This window comes from Trachemys scripta, chromosome 1 (assembly GCF_013100865.1).
Source record: "Trachemys scripta elegans isolate TJP31775 chromosome 1, CAS_Tse_1.0, whole genome shotgun sequence".
NCBI lineage: Eukaryota > Metazoa > Chordata > Testudines > Emydidae > Trachemys > Trachemys scripta.
Window position 1 is genome coordinate 59,205,282 of NC_048298.1, and position 18,084 is coordinate 59,223,365.

General features: G+C 44.4%; 1 protein-coding gene across 5 annotated transcripts in view; it reads left to right on the top strand.

Annotated features, from left to right (window-relative positions):
• Positions 1-7,415, top strand: part of MON2 (MON2 homolog, regulator of endosome-to-Golgi trafficking) — a 190,954-nt gene extending 183,539 nt beyond the window's left edge. For 3 of the 5 annotated variants that reach the window (XM_034770422.1, XM_034770396.1, XM_034770412.1), the window contains one exon: positions 4,018-4,181. In XM_034770422.1, coding sequence (XP_034626313.1) covers positions 4,018-4,181 — 164 coding nt within the window. Of the gene's footprint in view, positions 1-4,017 lie in introns of all 5 variants that reach the window. The other 2 variants (XM_034770386.1, XM_034770405.1) reach the window with 1 other exon arrangement.
• The last annotated feature ends 10,669 nt before the right edge of the window (positions 7,416-18,084 follow it).

Sequence of the window (18,084 nt, forward strand, 5' to 3'; positions counted from 1 at the left end):
TGGCCCCTCTTCCCTCCATCCCTCAGGAGGACTTTCGGGCCCATCAAGAGCTCTTAAAAAGGGTGGCATCAAGCCTCCACCTCCAAGCAGAGGAGATGGAGGAGCCCTCGGACTCCCTATTTAATATACTGTCCTCCTCGGCACAGGGCAGGGTGGCCTTGCCTCTCCATGAAGGGGTGGCAAAAATTTCAAATGCCCTGTGGCAAACCCCAGCCTCATTGGCTCCCATCTCTAAGAGAGCAGAACGCAAGTATTTTGTACCTGCCAAGGGGCATGAATACTTATACACCCACCCTGCTCCTAATTCCCTGGTGGTCGAGTCGGTCAACTACAGGGAACGGCAGGGCCAACCAGCCCTTACCCAAAAAAATAAAAATTCGAGGAGGCTGGACTCATTTGGAAGAAAAATGGCCTGGGTCCTCCAAGGGCAAGCAAGTGAGGAAAAGGCGGTTTTGACGGGATGCTCGGGGGCACCCTGCCAGTTCTCATCAGGGATCCACCCTCAATATAGCTTCCCTTTTCCATTTGGTTGTGTGCTTTCCTACCGGAGTGGTCGCAGCTGACCTCGGACCGATGGGTCCTCAACACCATCTCCCGGGGCTACACCCTCCAGTTTATTTTCTCCCCGTCCAACTATCCCCCGCCCCCATCCCTCCTGGAGGACCCCTCACATGAGGCTCTGCTCAAGCAGGAGGTGTGGCGTCTCCTGGGCCTAGGAGCGGTGGAAGTTGTACCGAGGGAGTTCAAAGGCAAGGGGTACCACTCCCGTTATTTCTTTATCCTGAAAGCCAAAAGGGGGCTCAGGCCCATCTTGGACCTGCGAGGCATTAACCGGTACAGGGTGAAGCTCAAGTTCTGCATGGTCTCCCTGGCCTCCATCCATCCCCTCCCTGGATCCCGGGGACTGGTACGCCACCCTTGATCTCGTGGAGTGGTACGCCATCCTCAATCTGCAGGACGCGTACTTCCACATTCGTATATTCGAGGGGCACAGACACTTTCTCTGTTTCATGGTGAGGCAGGAACACTGCCAATTTACACTCCTCCCGTTTGGCCTGTTCACTGCCCCCAGGGTATTCATGAAATGTATGTCAGTGGTGGTGGCCTACCTCAGGTGCCGGGGGAGGTCCAGATCTTCCCCTATCTGGACAACTGGTTGGTCAAGGGCAGCTCCCGGTCGCAGGTGCAGGATCACATGGCACTCCTTCTGTCCACATGCACCACTTCGGGCCTGTTGGTAAACAACACCAAATCCACGTTAGTACAATGCATAGAGTTTATCTGGGCAGTCCTGGACGCCTCGTCGGCCATAGCCTCACTCCCACTGGAGAGGTTCGAGACCCTGAAGGGGCTCATCGACACAGTCACAAGGTTTCCGGTGACAACAGCCAGAGCATGCCTCCAGCTCTTGGGTCACATGTCGGTGTGTACGTATGTGGTCCGTCATGCCAGACTCAGGATGAGGCCCCTCCAGCTCTGATTGGCCTCGGAGTTCTCCCAGGCCAGGGACAGGATGGACAGAGTCCTCACGGTGCCCGAGCCAGTGACCACCTCCCTATGGTGGTAGTCCCCCCGTCAAGGGGGTCCCGCTCAGGGGCAGGGCCCCATCGCTGGAATTGGTGTCTGACGCATCGGACCTGGGATGGGGGGCCCATGTGAGGAATGTTCAGATCCAAGGTCTGTGGTCGGATCAGGATCTGACCCTCCACATAAATGTCAAGGAGCTCAGGGCGGTATGGCAGGCGTGCATGGCCTTCTGCTCGCACCTGGAGGGATGGGTGGTCAGGGTCCTCATGGACAACACGGCCTTGATGTTCTACATCAGGAGACAAGGTGGGGCCCGATCCTCTGCCATGAAGCCCTCAGGCTGTGGGACTTTTGTATAGCCCACGACATCTGCCTACAGACTTCCATCTGCCGGGCGCCCGGAACGTGCGGGCGGATTGCTTGTGCAGGGACTTCTCTTCTCAGCATGAGTGGTCTCTCCACCCAGAGGTGGTGCACAGACTTTTCCAAGTGTGGGGAACTCCCCAGGTGGACTTGTTCGCGACTCGGCAGAACAGTCGCTGTCCCCGGTTCTGCTTCGGGGGGCAGGGGTGGAGCGCTATCTCTGATGTCTTCCTCCTGTCCTGGTCAAGCCAATTTCTCTATGCCTTTCCCCCATCCCACTGATCGGCAAGGTCCTGGAAAAGATAAAGACGGACAAGTCCCAGGTCCTTCTGATGGCCCCAGCCTGGCCCAGGCAGCACTGTTACGGGACCCTCCCGGGCCTGGCGGTCACCCCGTCGTGGCCGTTGCCATCCTGCCTGGACCTGCTCTCCCAGGACCCAGGCCGCCGCCTCCACCCAAACCTAGCAGCACTCTACCTCACGGCATGGCTGCTCAATGGTTAGGTAGGGAGGAAAGGACGTGCTCGGAAAGGGTTCAGCGCATCCTCCTAGAAAGCAGGCGGCCCTCCACGCGCCGAGCCTACTTGGCAAAGTGGTCTCGGTTTTCCAGGTGGGCGGACGAGCGGGGAGTTTCCCCGGTGGCCACCCCAATCCAACTTATTCTGGACTACCCCCTTCATTTTAGAGCCCAGGGCCTGGTGCCCTCGTCAGTCAAGGTGCACCTGGCAGCCATAACGGCCTTTCATCCGCCAATGCAGGGCCACATGGTATGGCTCTCCCATGCTATGACTGGCCGATTCCTTAAGGGGTTGAATCGTCTCTTCCCATATGTTAGGCTCGTCTCATGGGGCCCCTGTTTGAGCCGCTAGCCATGTGCTCCAGGTCACGCCTCTCATGGAAGGTGTCCTTCCTGGTTGCTATCACATCGGCTAGGCGGGTCTCAGAACTCAGGGCCCTGACCTCCAAGTCCCCGTACACGGTGTTTCATAAAGATAAGGTCTGCGCTGCCCCCACCCTTCGTTCCTCCCGAAGGTGGTCTCTGCCTATCACATGGGTCGGGACATTTTTCTGCCGGTCCTCTGCCCCAAACCCCATGCGTCCAGTGAGGAGCGCTGCCTCCACACACTGGATGTGCGACGGGCTCTGGCTTTTTACTTGGAGCGGACTAAGCCATTCAGAAAATCCTCGCAACTGTTCATCGCCTTGGCTGAGTGCATGAAAGGTCAGCCGATCTCCACTCAGCGGCTCTCCAACTGGATCACCTCGTGCATCTGTACCTGTTATGACCTGGCAGGAATCCCTCTGCCACCAATTGTGAAGGGCGCAGGCCTTGTCAGCTGCCTTTTTGGCCCTTGTCCCCATTCAGGACGTTTGTAGGGTTGCCATGTGGTCTTCAGTTCACACATTCACCTTGCATTATGTGATTGTCTCTCAGACCAGGGAGGATGCCAGGTTCGGCAGGGCCGTTCTCCGTCCCAAGAGTTTGTGAACTCCTTCCCACCTCCAACAGATATAGCTTGGAATCACCTATTGTGGAATACACACGAGCAATCACTTGAAGAAGAAAAGACAGTTACCTTTTCCATAACTGGTGTTCTTCGAGATGTGCTGCTCGTGTCTATTCCACATCCCGCCCTCCTTCCCTTTTGTCAAAGTTGTCTGGCAAGAAGGAACTGAGGGTGGGGGGAACGCGCAGTGCCCCTTATACCACGCCATGGAGACGCCACTCCAGAGGTCACTAGGGCGCTCCTCTATGGGTACTGCTAGGGAAAAAACTTCTGGTACCGGTGCACATGGCAAGCATGCACACCTATTGTGGAATAGACATGAGCAACACATCTTGAAGAACACCAGTTTACGGAAAAGGTAACTGTCTTTTCTTTTCTTTTTTCTTTTTTTTTTGACTTTTGGTTTCTAACAATGTCTTCCTGTGCTGAATATACATCTTCACCCCTTATGTCGTAATAAAAAAAAAATACCATTTGGGACTCAATGAGATATTGAGGTAAAAATCTGGTGTCCCATAGCTTTCTTAGTGTTTTTCTTTACATATTAATTAAAAATGCCTTTCTACTGTAAAAATGATGAACAATATTACATTATTTCATTTTGTACTTTTCTATTACAGTTGATGCAAACACATGGGCACAAGTTATTGCATTGTACCCAACTTTAGTTGAATGTATCACTTGCTCATCCTCGGAAGTCTGTTCTGCTCTCAAGGAGGCACTAGTTCCCTTTAAGGACTTTATGCATCCACCAGCACCCAAGGTACAGAATGGAGAGTCTTGAAAAGATAACTTTTTTATTTTTGAAAGAAAAAAAGTATCCCAAAAAAGAATGTTTGTTCCTAACTGAGACTTCTCTGAGGAAATCTCTTGATACTAGTACTTGGCAACCAGCGTTGACCTTACAATTGTACTAACAAGAGCTTTGTAATTCATGCATACAAGCTTACAGCTCAAAGGTTCCAGAGTGAGTAGCAGTGCAAGCCTTTAATAAATTTAACTGACTAGATGGAATCAGTTGCAACCTAATGTACTTGCTACAATATATTGAAGTGGTGATTGAAAAGTGGGCTTATGTACAGCTTGTGGTGTATGTGTTAATGATGTAATTTAAAAAAAAGTATTTCAATTCAGTCAGATTGATTAGGCTGGTGTTTTGCACCATTTTTTCAAGTACAAAATTGTACTAAAATTTTATGCAAGATGGTACTGTAACATTCCATATGATTATCTGTAACCAGCCTTTGTAAACAAAGGGAACTGATGAACTTGTGTGTATAATAAATGGTACAGTTCTGTATAAAATAGTTGCATTTATTATTTAAATTCTTTTTAAAATATTGATAATGTTAAATGCTTGAAAATGTATTTATTATGAATACTAAGTTGTAGGCTTGCATTTTTACGTACAATTTGCCTTCATAATTGGCAGATATGGTTATTCATATCTGATCATCCGGTTAATTTTTTTTGCTTATTTGAATGTATCTTATCTCAACAAAGAGGTCATATGATGAAAGACAGCAAACAGCCAATGATCTGCTGATTTCAGACTTTAAAGTAGGTGATTTGAAATGAGTTTGAATATATGGAAATATACTGTAGCACTCCACCTCTACCATACCTCACATCACAAAATATTTGTTTCAACATACTCATTTACGTAAGTCTTTCCATTTTTATGTTTGTTTTTGGTAGTTGTCCTGCTTTACAAGAATGTTTCATATTTGGGATTTATATCTCTTTTTTGTCCATAATGGTAGTTGTCATTGTCTTTGAATTATGATCCAAGAAAGATTTCAAATATTTGATATATTTGGCTGTAATTTTTTTTGTTTGTTTGTTTCAGTAATCTTAAGCGCTCTGTTTTGTACTGTCTTTTCAGCCCAAACAATAATTGTTCTAACCTTCAAGTATAAAATGTGCGCGTGATATAAACCATGAGAAGTGTATTTTTGAAGATTGTTATTCATTTAGAAGTGCAGTAAACTTTCTGTCATGAAGTAAAATGTGAATTTTGTTTCCCTTTCATGTACTACATAGTTGAAGCAGAATACTTTTAAGTACTACTCTTTATAAAGTTGAATTGTGACATAGCATATTATATTCCTATTCAATGAATTGTTTCAGTAATATTTCACCTGTATTTAGGTATTTATTATCATCCATGTGAAGAGCTTTAAAATATAGCTTTAAAAACGTAAGTCTAAAGTTAGACTCCTACGTCCACAGCTAGGCACCTGCCTGTTTTTTTCCAAAGTGCTGAATTCTTAATAGCTGCTATTGTCCTGGCCCAGTGCAGAGGACTGAACTAGATGACCTACCGAGGTTCCTTGCAGGCCTACATTTCTATGATTTTATGAAATCAGACGAGGTCCTTGGGAGGAGTTGGGTACTCAGTGCTTTTAAAAATTGGGCAGACAACTTCCTATGGATTATATAGATTAACTTTAGGTTCTGGACTTTTAAAATATTGCGCAGATATTAAAAACCAGGATCATGCATACACTTTTGTAGGTTAAAAGATATCCATTGGTTTATGTGAATAGATTAGGGTTGCTAACCCTCCAGGATTGTCCTGAAGTCTCCAGGAATTAAATATTAATCTTTAATTAACAATAATGTCATGTGATGAAACCTCCAGAAATACGTCCAACCAAAATTGGCAATCGTAGAATTGATGTAAAGTTGAAGGAGTTGCTAGTAGAGTGTTTCATTATGAATTGGTCAGAATTAGAGAGTCTGTTAGTGCATAGTACTAGGCAACCACAGTTTTTAAATGCTTGCTCCTTTTATGCTCCATATTATATTATTATTCTCACTTAAAAAATAGAAAACTAGGAGAGAGACAGAGAACTTTCCTTTATGTTTCATTTTCCATCATTGGGGATTTTTAAGAGCAGGTTGTACAAACACCTGTCAGGGATGGTCTAGATAATACTTAGTCCTGCCTTGAGTGCAGGGGACTGGATTAGATGACCTCCCAGGTCCCTTTCAGTTCTATGATTCTATGATTGTAAACTGTAATAAATGCACAACAAGCTTTAAGATCTTGTGTATTTCTCAGTGAACAAAGTTGTATGGATTCTGTCTTCAAGCTTGGATAAACTAGTTTCTTCCCTAGCTTTAGAGAACACGAATTTTGTATTAGGAAACCAAATATTTTCCCTAACAGCTGAGTTTGGGTAGGTCTTGAAATGTTTTAGTTCATTTTGAGTGTAAAAATAGCTAATTTTGAGAAGCAGTTCCAAAATGCCACAATATGGAAACCTGTACACCAAACGAATATCAATTTTTAGATTTCCTCTAAATCTGAAAATAACTGCAGTACTGATGAAAGCAACATATTTTTAGGGCCAGGTCATGCTGACTTCAGTAGAAGGATGGTCAGGGCCCATAGTGTTACTTTAATTAAAAAAAAAAAAAAAGCACAATAATTGTATTTAGAAGTCTCTATTTTAGCTAGCTATGTCAGAGCTTATTGTTTTTAATTCCTGTTTATTTTATTTGGGAAATCAGGCTAAAGATACATCAGACCCAATAAAGGATAACAGTATATGCTCAGTACAGTGAACTTCCTTTGGCTTGATATGTATAAAACATTTTCTGTTTTATTTGTCTATATTCTTTGCTTCTAGAACCTAGTATTCTTTATCGCCTGGGGGTGGGAGGCACACCTTCTAAGAGACATTTAAAACCAACATTCTTCTACTTATTAGCTTGTTTTTCCTCCCCTTAGTCACCAAATTATTCTTAGGGCATTGTACATCTAGAACTCACCGTAAAGCTGCGTCTAATCTAGTCAGACGTTCTTACCCTTTTTTATATATGTGACTAACTTATGAAAGCTAACAACTTAAGCATTTAATGTAGAAGGACGGCTTTTCACTGTGGATGAAAGTCAGCCTCTTTACAATGTCATCTTGCTCATTTATAACTCTAGTATTACTTACATAGAAGTATTGCTTTCTTTTCCTCTGCTGAGGGTTCTTGTTTTCTAATAAATATTGATACAGGAGCATTGATGCAAAAAGTCTTTTTGGATTTGTAGAATTTTTATTTTATCAGTATTTCTAGTAATGGAGATTCTGTACTTCCTCCTTCAAGAAATATCTTAACCAGTAAAAATGTGGACCTTGAAGATGCACATACATATGTATAAGTTTAACTTTATATACATGAGTAATAGTCCCATTCAAATCAGTACTCTCACATGAAGTAAAGTATGCACATACGTGTTTGCAAGGTTGGAGTCTAACTTATTTTAGTTTAAAATTCACTAAAATGCACTGGATCACCAAAAGTAGCTGGGGAGTCGAAGTAATTCTTATAGCCTTACGAAGATAACTTCTTGAGCTCCCTTCCTGCAACATACTATAAGGCTCTAGATCAGGGGTAGGCAACCTATGGCAAGTGTGCCAAAGGCGGCACGCGAGCTGATTTTCAGTGGCACTCATGCTGCGTGGGTCCTGGACACCAGTCCAGGGGGCTCTGCGTTTTAATTTAATTTTAAATTAAGCTTCTTAAACATTTTTAAAACCTTATTTACTTTACATACAACAGTAGTTTAGTTATATATTATAGACTTATAGAAAGAGACCTTCTAAAAATGTTAAAATGGATTACTGGCACGCGAAACCTTAAATTAGAGTGAATAAATGAAGACTCGGCACACCACTTCTGAAAGGTTGCCAACCCCTGCTCTAGATTCTATGGGACATGTCTTCCAGTAATTATAAAATTACTAAATGCAACCACCACCTCCCAAAAAATGATTGGGAGCCAGGATTGAAAATGTGAAAATCCGACAGATACGTTGAAAGGAACATACACAAGATATTGATATATTGGGGAGAACTTACCTTATCTCCATGCCTCAGACATTGCAACAATATGAGCAAGACTTTGTGCTTGTATATAATCACAGTTGATCTAATAAGAAAAAGTGAGTATTTACCCTAATTTCTATTCAGAACATAGGCTCTGGATGGCGAAAGGTTGCCACAGCTTCCAGGTTTTAATAAGTTTATAGAATACTATGTTGAGTATCCTGATATCAAAGAAAAAAATATTAATAGGCATAATATCTGCATTTACTAAAACAAGAAATAAGAACTTAAAAGATTGCATTATGTTTTTGCCCAGATCAAAAGGCATTTCTCATCTCATCCTGAAATTTAGACAGGTAGTTCCACAACTAAACCTTTGTCCTTGGTTACAAGTGTTAAAAAATGTATTGGAGAAAAACACAAACTGTGGGTTGGGTCTGCAGATGCAATCAGTAGCCTAACTCAGCTCCCATTCTAGTTAATGGAAGTTCTACTGTTGACTTCAGTGGGAACACATTCTGGCTGAGTGCTTTTGAAAATTCCACTCCTTAGTATCTGGTTCTTTGGGACTTCTCATTTAGGAATAGCTCAAGCTTTAGCATGACTTACCCAGTGTACCTCCACTTAACAATCCTGAAATGTAGTAGTGATAGGGTTTTTATAAGTTAATTTCAGGCTGTGTAATGTACTTGAGTTGTTACTTAGTTGTTACGTGGTTGTTACTTGGGTTCTACTTGGTTGTTACTTGGGTAACCTACATATATAAATGGTTTTGTCTTCATCTTTAATACCATACAGATTTTTGCATCTGGATAATGAAACAAATGTCGTGAGTCGTCTCAAATACCTGAGCTATCTGAGTCAATATCATAGCTCTCTAGTGCATGGGATTTAGCTTCCATAATACCTCATATCTTCATCTCCCCATGTTTGTGAAGAAAAAAGGCAAAGCCATACTTGATCTGGCAGGGGCTTTAAGGCAAATCAGCATTCCCATGTCACTGCATGAAACCCAGTCCACATGCATTAATGAACTCTTAGCCAAATTAAATGTAACAACAAAGTGGCAAATGGCTCCTTTAAGCAAGAATCTTCCTTTCTTTCTGTTCCATCTTCTTAGCCCTCCCCCCTCCAAAGAAATGGTGGCATAGGCTATGTACTATTTTAATCTATTCTTGTTCCTGTCGATTTAGGATTATTTATAAGTGAAGGAGCATGGAAATTATTAATTTCTCTTGAAAAGAAGACAGTATACAAATTTACTGCGCATGAAATAATTGCACATAGGAAGAAATGAAATTGTAGTATTAAGAAGATGGTTTAACTTTTATAAGGCCACCTTAAAATAATTAAAAAATTGTAGCTTTCTGGATATTGTAAGATACAATTGTAGAGAGTCCGTATTAGTTCGTTGTTAGTATTACTCTAGCAGTTGAGTAAGATATTTTTTCTAGTAAAAGAGGATGTATTGAATGGGGATGCAGGGTGAATTGTTAATAATTGATATTCATAGATCAGCTATTCTTATTTTCTTTCTTAGCCCTGGTCTACACCATAAGTTTAGGTTGAATTTAGCAGCATTAGGTTGATTTAACCCTGCACTTGACTTAAAGGGCTCTTAAAATTGATTTCTGTACTCCTCCCCGGGGAGGGGTTTAGTGCTAAAATCGACCTTGCTGGGTTGAATTTGGGGTAGTGTGGACACAATTCGACAGTATTGGCCTCTGGGAGCTATCCTAGAGTGCTCCGTTGTGACTGCTCTGGACAGTACTCTCATCTCAGATGCACTGGCAAGGTAGACAGGAAAAGCCCCGGGAACTTTTGAATTTCATTTCCTGTTTGGCCAGCGTGGTGAGCTGATCAGCACAGGTGACCATGGAGTCCCAGAATTACAAAAGAGCTCCAGTATGGACTGAACGGGAGGTACTGGGTCTGATCACTGTATGGGGAGAAGAATCTGTGCAGGCAGAACTCCGTTCCAAAAGATGAAATGCCAGTATATTTGCCAAAATCTCCAAGGGCATGATGGACAGAGGCTACAACAGGGACACACAGTAGTGCCACGTGAAAGTTAAGGAGTTGAGGCAAGCCTACCAAAAAACAAAAGATGCAAATGGTCGCTCCAGGTCAGAGCCCCATACATGCCGCTTCTATGATGAGCTGCATGGCATTCTGGGGGGGCCCCTACCACTACCCCACCACTGTCCGTGGACACCTGCAAGGAGGGAGTCTCATGCAAGAGGGATGAGGATTTTGTGGAGGAGGAGGTTGAAGATAGCGCACAGCAGGCAAGCAGAGAATCACTTCTCCCCAGAAACCAGGAACTGTTCATCACCCTGGAGCCAATACCCTCACAACCCTCCCAATGTGGGCTCCCAGACCATGAAGCTGGAGAAGGCACCTTTGGTGAGTGTACCTTTTCTAAATATAATACAGGGTTTAAAAGCAAGCATTTTTAATGATTAATTTGCCCTAAAAACTTGGGATGCATTTGCGGCCAGTATAGCTACTGGAAAAGTCTGTTAATGTGTCTGGGGATGGAGCGGAAATCCTTCAGGGACATCTCCATGAAGCTCTCCTGGAGGCACTCTAAAAGCCTTTGCAGAAGGTTTCTGGGGAGGGCAGCCTTATTCCGTCCTCCATGGTAGGATAAAAGCCAGTAGCAAGTAGTCTAGAATCGCTGCAGAACAAAACATTGCAGCAAATGGGCCTGGGCTTTGGTGGCATTCAAGCAACATCTATTCTTTATCTCTGTGTTAGCCTCAGGAGAGTGATATCATTCATGGTCAACAGGTTGAAATACAGGAAATTTGTTTTAGGGGACATTCAGAGGTGCCTGTTCCTGCTGGGCTGTTTGTCTTTGGTGAAAAGAAATCATCCCCGCTGTTAGCCCGCGGTGAGGGGAGGCCCGCTCATACTGAGCTGTTCACGTTTGGCTGACAGGGATCTTCCCTGATACTAGCCACGCGGTTGGGGGGAAGTGAAGCGATCATCCCAGAGAATTGGGGGGGGGTTGTGCTGCACATTCCCCCTAAAACTGCAGCCCCTCCTTTTAAATGGCTAACCCAACGGGCTTTGCTTGGTATGGAAAAGGAGGGTGCTGCTGTTTGAAACCATTCCCACATGTTATGAAGGTTGAAGAAGCCAAAATCCTTTGCCTTACCATGGCTGCCTGCAAGCCAAATTCTGTTGCCCAGCTGAGCATGTGAGATGTCTCACACCAAACCGTCAGGCACTCAATATAAGAGGCAAAATGCGACCTTGTACCAAAAGCACATGTGCTATGTAATGTAAATCACTTGATTCAGTGTGAAATAGTCTTCCCTTTGTTCTCTAAAATACTACTCTCCCTTTTTTTCCTCCCGCAGTTGCAAATGTTTCTAAGCTCCCCCCATCATCTCCGTCCCAGAAGCTAGCACAGATTAGAAGGCGAAAAAAACACACTCGCGATGACATGTTCTCAGAGCTCATGCAGTCCTCCCGCACTGAAAGAGCTCAGCAGAATGCATAGAGGCAAACAGTGGTAGAGTCCAGGAAAGCGTTAAATGAACGCGATGAGAGGAGGGAGGAGGACTCTGAGAGGAGGCAGGATGCAATGCTGAGGCTAATGGGGGATCAAACTGACATGTTCAGGCATCTGGTGGAGCTGCAGGAAAGGCAGCAGGAGCACAGACCGCCGCTGCAGCCCCTGTCTAACCGCCTGCCCTCCTCCCCAAGTTCCATATCCTCCTCACCCAGATGCCCAAGAACGCGGGGGTTGGGGAGAGGGAGAGGCTAGGGGCACCCAGCCACTCCACCCCAGAGGATTGCCCAAACAACAGAAGTCTGGCATTTAATAAGTTTTGAACTGTAGTGTGGCTTTGTCGTTCCCTTCTCCCTTCATCCACCACTCCACCCGGTGCATCCCTCCTCGCCCATGCCTCCCGGGCTACCTTGTGAGTTTCCCCCCAATTTATATGATGAATTAATAAAGAATGCATGATTTGGAAACAATAATGACTTTATTGCCTCTGAAAGTAGTGATCGAAGGAGGGAGGTTGGTTGGCCTACAGGAAAGTAGAGTCAACCAAGGGGGCGGGTTTTCATCAAGGAGAAACAAAGAGAACTGTCACACCATAGCCTGGCCAGTCATGAAACTGGTTTTCAAAGCTTCTCTGATGCGCAGGGTGCCCAGCTGTGCTCTTCTAATTGCCCTGGTGTCTGGCTGCGTGTAATTGGCTGCCAGGCGATTTTCCTCAACCTCCCACCCTGCCATAAACGTCTCCCCCTTACTTGCACAGATATTGTGGAGCACACAGCAAGCAGCAATAACAATGGGAATATTGGTTTCGCTGAGGTCTAACCTAGTCAGTAAACTGCGCCAGCGAGCTTTTAATCGTCCAAATGCACATTCTACCACCATTCTGCACTTGCTCAGCCTGTAGTTGAACTGCTTCTTACTACTGTCCAGGGTGCCAGTGTATGGCTTCATGAGCCATTAAGGGGTAGGCTGGGTCCCCAAGGATAACTATAGGCATTTCAACATCCCCAACGGTAATTTTCTGGTCTGGGAAGTAAGTTCCTTCCTGCAGCTGTTCAAACAGACCAGAGTTCCTGAAGATGCGAGCGTCATGCACTTTTCCCGGCCATCCCACGTTGATGTCGGTGAAACGTCCCTTATGATCCACCAGTGCTTGCAGCACCATTGAAAAGTACCCCTTGCGGTTTACGTACTGGCTGCCAAGGTGGTCCGGCTCCAAGATAGGGATATGCATTCCGTCTATCACCCCACCACAGTTAGGGAACCCCATTGCAGCAAAGCCATCCACTATGACCTGCACATTTCCCAGAGTCACTACCCTTGGTAGCAGCAACGCAGTGATTGCGTTGGCTACGTGGATCACAGGAACCCCCACAGTAGATTTAGCCACTCCAAATTGATTCCCGACTGACCAGTAGCTGTCTGGCATTGCAAGCTTCCAGAGGGCTATCACCACTCACTTCTCAACTGTGATGGCTGCTCTCATTTTGGAATTCTTGCGCTTCCAGGCAGGGGAAAGCAAGTCACAAAGTTCTATGAAAGTCCCCTTACGCATGCAAAAGTTTCGCAGCCACTGGGAATCATTCCAGACCTGCAACACTATGCGGTCCCACCAGTCTGTGTTTGTTTCCCGGGCCCAGAATTGGCGTTCCACAGCAGGAACCTGCCCCATTACCACCATGATGTCCAAATTGCCAGGGCCCGTGCTTTAAGAGAAGTCTGTATCCATGTCCTCATCGCTATCGTGATCGCGCTGTCGTCACCTCCTCGCCTGTTTTTGCAGGTTCTGCACATACTGCAGGATAATGCGCAAGGTGTTTACAATGCTCACAACAGCAGCGGTGACGTTGAGCTGAGCGGGCTCCATACTTGCTGTGGTATGGTGTCTGCAGAAGAGCAGAGTTGCAGCGGAAGCGGTGGATGACAGCGGATGCCACGAGAATACATATTTATACAGAACGACGAGAGGACCTGCGAGGTGGATTCATGGCACCAGGAGAGCAGAGATGTAGTGGAGGACAACGGTTAGCACCGTGCACATTTCCCGAGGAACACACATACCCGGGAGCACATGACAGACAACATGGAGAAATTTGCTATTGAGACAAGAGCAGCAGAGCAAAGTTGCAGCGGAAGCGGTGTATGACGATGGTTGGCAGTCCTACTGCCCGTCTGCTGATAGTAGCACCCAGGACACAACAGTGGCAGTGTCAGTGAGCAAGCAGAGTGGGCTGCACGCTTGCCGTGGTATGGCGTCTGCACGGAAAAAAGGCGCGAAACGATCATCTGATGTTGCTTTCACGGAGAGAGAGCGAATGACAACATGTACCCAAAACTACCCGCAACAATGTTTGTCCCATCAGGCATTGGGAGCTTAACCCAGAATTCCAATGGGTGGTGGAGACTGCAGAAACTGTGGGATAGCAACCCACAGTGCACCGCTCTGTAAGTCCATGCTAGCCACGGTAGTGAGGATGCACTCTGCCGACTTAACGCGCTTAGTGTGGACATACGCAATTGACTGTATAAAATCGATTTCTAAAAATTGACTTTTTATAAAATCGACCTAATTTCATAGTGTAGATATACCCGTAGTTTTTTATAAATTCAGTATACACATTTAAACTAAAATCTATTTTCTAAGCATGTTTCAAAGGCATTTACTTTGGAATACTTTCAGTTTCCATTATACTTTATTATTATTAGCTTCTGTTACACAGCAACATTCAATGATAGAAATCTCTCTTAATGATAGAAATGCTGTATGTTTGCTCCATGGAATATTTTGTATACATGCTAGATATCCACAGTGATGCAGTACTCAGCTGAAGCATGAACCATAACTAATTGTGCTCTATGTGATTGATTCTCAGCCATCAGATAAGAAAATAATATTTTTTTCACACATGGATTTTGAGACCATTTCCAGTTGCTGCAAAAGGGGTGATATAAGGTTTTATTTTGTACTGTTCATCTTAGAAGTACCTATTGAACTATACAAATAAACAAATGCCAGCAAAATGGCAGCTATCCTGTCCTCCATGAAGATATAGATATATTTATAGATAAATGAAGAGATCCAGTGGTGCAGTAACACCAGGGTGTAACTTTTTCTTTATTTAGACAGAAAACAGTAAGCTCTATCACTCTTGAGTTGTAAAAGTTGTCCAGTTGTACAAAGTGGTCTTAGTCTAGAGCTTTTACCATTAACAGACAATCCTGATAAATATTTTAATTCTCTGCTGTCTCCCAAGACCAATTACTGCCTGGCATGTATGTCAGACTTAAATCTTTTCATGGGCATGGTTTTAGCTAACCTCTTTAAGTATCTTACTTGCAATTGGCTGCTAAAGTTTATAGTCTGCTGACAATTTATTTTTGCACTCCGTGTGTTTTTGTCTAAACAAATGGCATACACAATAATTAGAGATGCTGTGACTGCCACTTATCATGCTGACCAGTATTGTCTAATTGTTTCCTAGTGCTCCCTTTGCCATTCTCTATTACCTGTTGTCTCTCAACCTAGTCTTAAATTGTAAGCTCTTTTTGGCGTAGGGCCCATCTTTTTGTTATATGTTCGTACAGCGACTAACACAGAGTAGCTCTGACTAGAGCCCAGAGACACTATTACAATCCAAATAATATATAATAGTAGACAACTGCTTCTGACTTGGACATAAATATTTTTGGGGCTCAAGAATTATATTTTAACTAAAAATGTATATTTTAGCCATACAGATCATGACTGTGTTGAAGTTTTGTCAAGGGTTACCATAGGCAAGGCTAGTAGAACACACAATTGCAACCCATAAGGTTGACAGTTCCTCACTAGAATCCGTAACTAAATTCAAACTTGAACTTATTTTCTCATTTCTCTTTAGCTGTCATTAGTTGAAAACAGATGGAGAGTTGATGAGGCAGAAACATATAAGAAGTCTATTCCAGATGTCAGGAGGTGCAGAGAAGTCTCTCATACTAACAGTGGTGAGATTGTGTGAACAGGCAGAGAGGAGGCCAGTGCTAGACAAGCAGGGAAGAGAGCCAAAAGAAAAAAGATTAGTGAGATAGGTGGAATCAAGTCCATAGTGGGTTTAAATATGAGGAGAGCAATTTATACAGAATCTTGAATGGGGAGAAAAACAAAATTGTATAGAATGGGAGTGAGGTTGATTCTGTTTCTTCGTATGTGTGTAAAAGGTGAGCAGCAGTCTTCTGTACACGGGAGAGTCTACAGAGCTGGCACTTGGAGATAATCTAGGAACTCCTCTGAGGTTTGGGGTGACTTTTTTAAGCATTACCTTCTGGCTTTTCTTTTTCTCTTTGTTTTCTTTAATTGTGTAAAAAAAGAATAATATGGATGCTTCCCTTCTTATATTGTAATTGGCTCTCTTTAAAATGTTCGTTCATAAATGGTTAAAAATATTAATGGGCTTACATGACACCTAGGCTGATTACTAAAACATGTAAAAGAGCCAGGTTTGGGAGGAACATTGGCCCAATGAGGACTAAGAGTATTATGTAAATTAATACATTCCTTCTCTGGGAAGAGGTTGCTAGTGCAATACTGTATTAAGAATGCATTCAAGGAGCTATGAAAACTTTACTGCAAGCTTAGCTAATTAAAAAAAAAGATATGGGGAGAAGAGGATTTGGAGGAAACACAGTGCCTCAGATTAAAATTAAAGGATGAAAACATGAGGAACTTCAGTTCACAATCGTGGGTCTCTTGGCTTCTGTTCAGACACAAGAATCTGTCCACAGGGTGCAGCTTGGAGGATCCATGGCCCTGCTCAGGATTGCGACTGTGCGAGAATGCCGGGAGTGGGGTGTGGGGGGGGGAATACAGTTTAAAAACTAATGCTAATAATTATTGCATTATTTTCAGCAGCATAGAAACTTTAGAAAATAAAAATAATAATCTATAAACATATTTCACATACGTGCATTTTAATAATTTAATCTTCATAAGCACTGTCCCTACATCAGGTTCTGTAGGTAACTAGTTTGTTACTAGTGAGTACAAGCCCGAGACCCCCCCCCCAACTGCCCCCCAGGGTCCCACCACCTACCAAACTTGCCCCGCTCTCTGTCCCGACTGCCCTGACAGAACCCCTTAACTCCCACGCCTACCCAACCCTCCTCCTCCCCCCCCCCATTCCCGGTCCCCTGACTGCCCCCCCGAACCTCCGCCCCCTCCAACTGCTCCCTGCCCCTTATCCAACCCCTCCCCCCAGCTTTCTATCCACCTTATAGTCCATTCATCCAGCCCATACTTCTTTAACTTGGCGGCAAGAATACTGTGGGAGACCGTATCAAAAGCTTTGCTAAAGTCAAGGAATAACACGTCCACTGCTTTCCCCTCATCCACAGAGCCAGTTATCTCGTCATAGAAGGCAATTAGGTTAGTCAGGCACGACTTCCCTTTGGTGAATCCATGCTGACTGTTCCTGATCACTTTCCTCTCCTCTAAGTGCTTCAGAATTGATTCCTTGAGGACCTGCTCCATAATTTTTCCAGGGACTGAGATGAGGCTGACTGGCCAGTAGTTCCCTGGATCCTCCTCCTTCCCTTTTTTAAAGATGGACACTACATTAGCCTTTTTCCAGTCATCTGGGACCTCCCCCGATCGCCATGAGTTTTCAAAGATAATGGCCAATGGCTCTGCAATCACATCCGTCAACTCCTTTAGCACCCTCGGATGCAGCACATCCGGCCCCATGGACTTGTGCTCGTCCAGCTTTTCTAAATAGTCCTGTACCACTTCTTTCTCCACAGAGAGCTAGTCGTCTCCTCCTCATGCTGTGCTGCCCAGTGCAGTAGTCTGGGAGCTGACCTTGTTCGTGAAGACAGAGGCAAAAAAAGCATTGAGTACATTAGCTTTTTCCACATCCTCTGTCACTATGTTGCCTCCCTCATTCAGTAAGAGGCCCACACTTTCCTTGACTTTCTTCTTGTTGCTAACATTCCTGAAGAAACCCTTCTTGTTACTCTTAATATCTCTTGCTAGCTGCAACTCCAAGTGTGGTTTGGCCTACCTGATTTCACTCCTGCATGCCTGAGCAATATTTTTATACTCCTCACTGGTCATTTGTCCAATCTTCCACTTCTTGTAAGCTTCTTTTTTGTGTTTAAGATCAGCAAGGATTTCTCGCCTGCCATATGCTTCTCGGCCTTGTTACCGGCACAGAGTGCCCGAGGACAGCAACAGCGGGGTTCGTTGCCCAGTGTGCTTCGCGCCAATAAACACACCAGGGTGGAGAAGGAATCAAAGTTTATTTGGGATCCCAAAGTGGTGCAAGGAGACTGGCAAGTCTCAAATCAGGCACACTATCATAAGC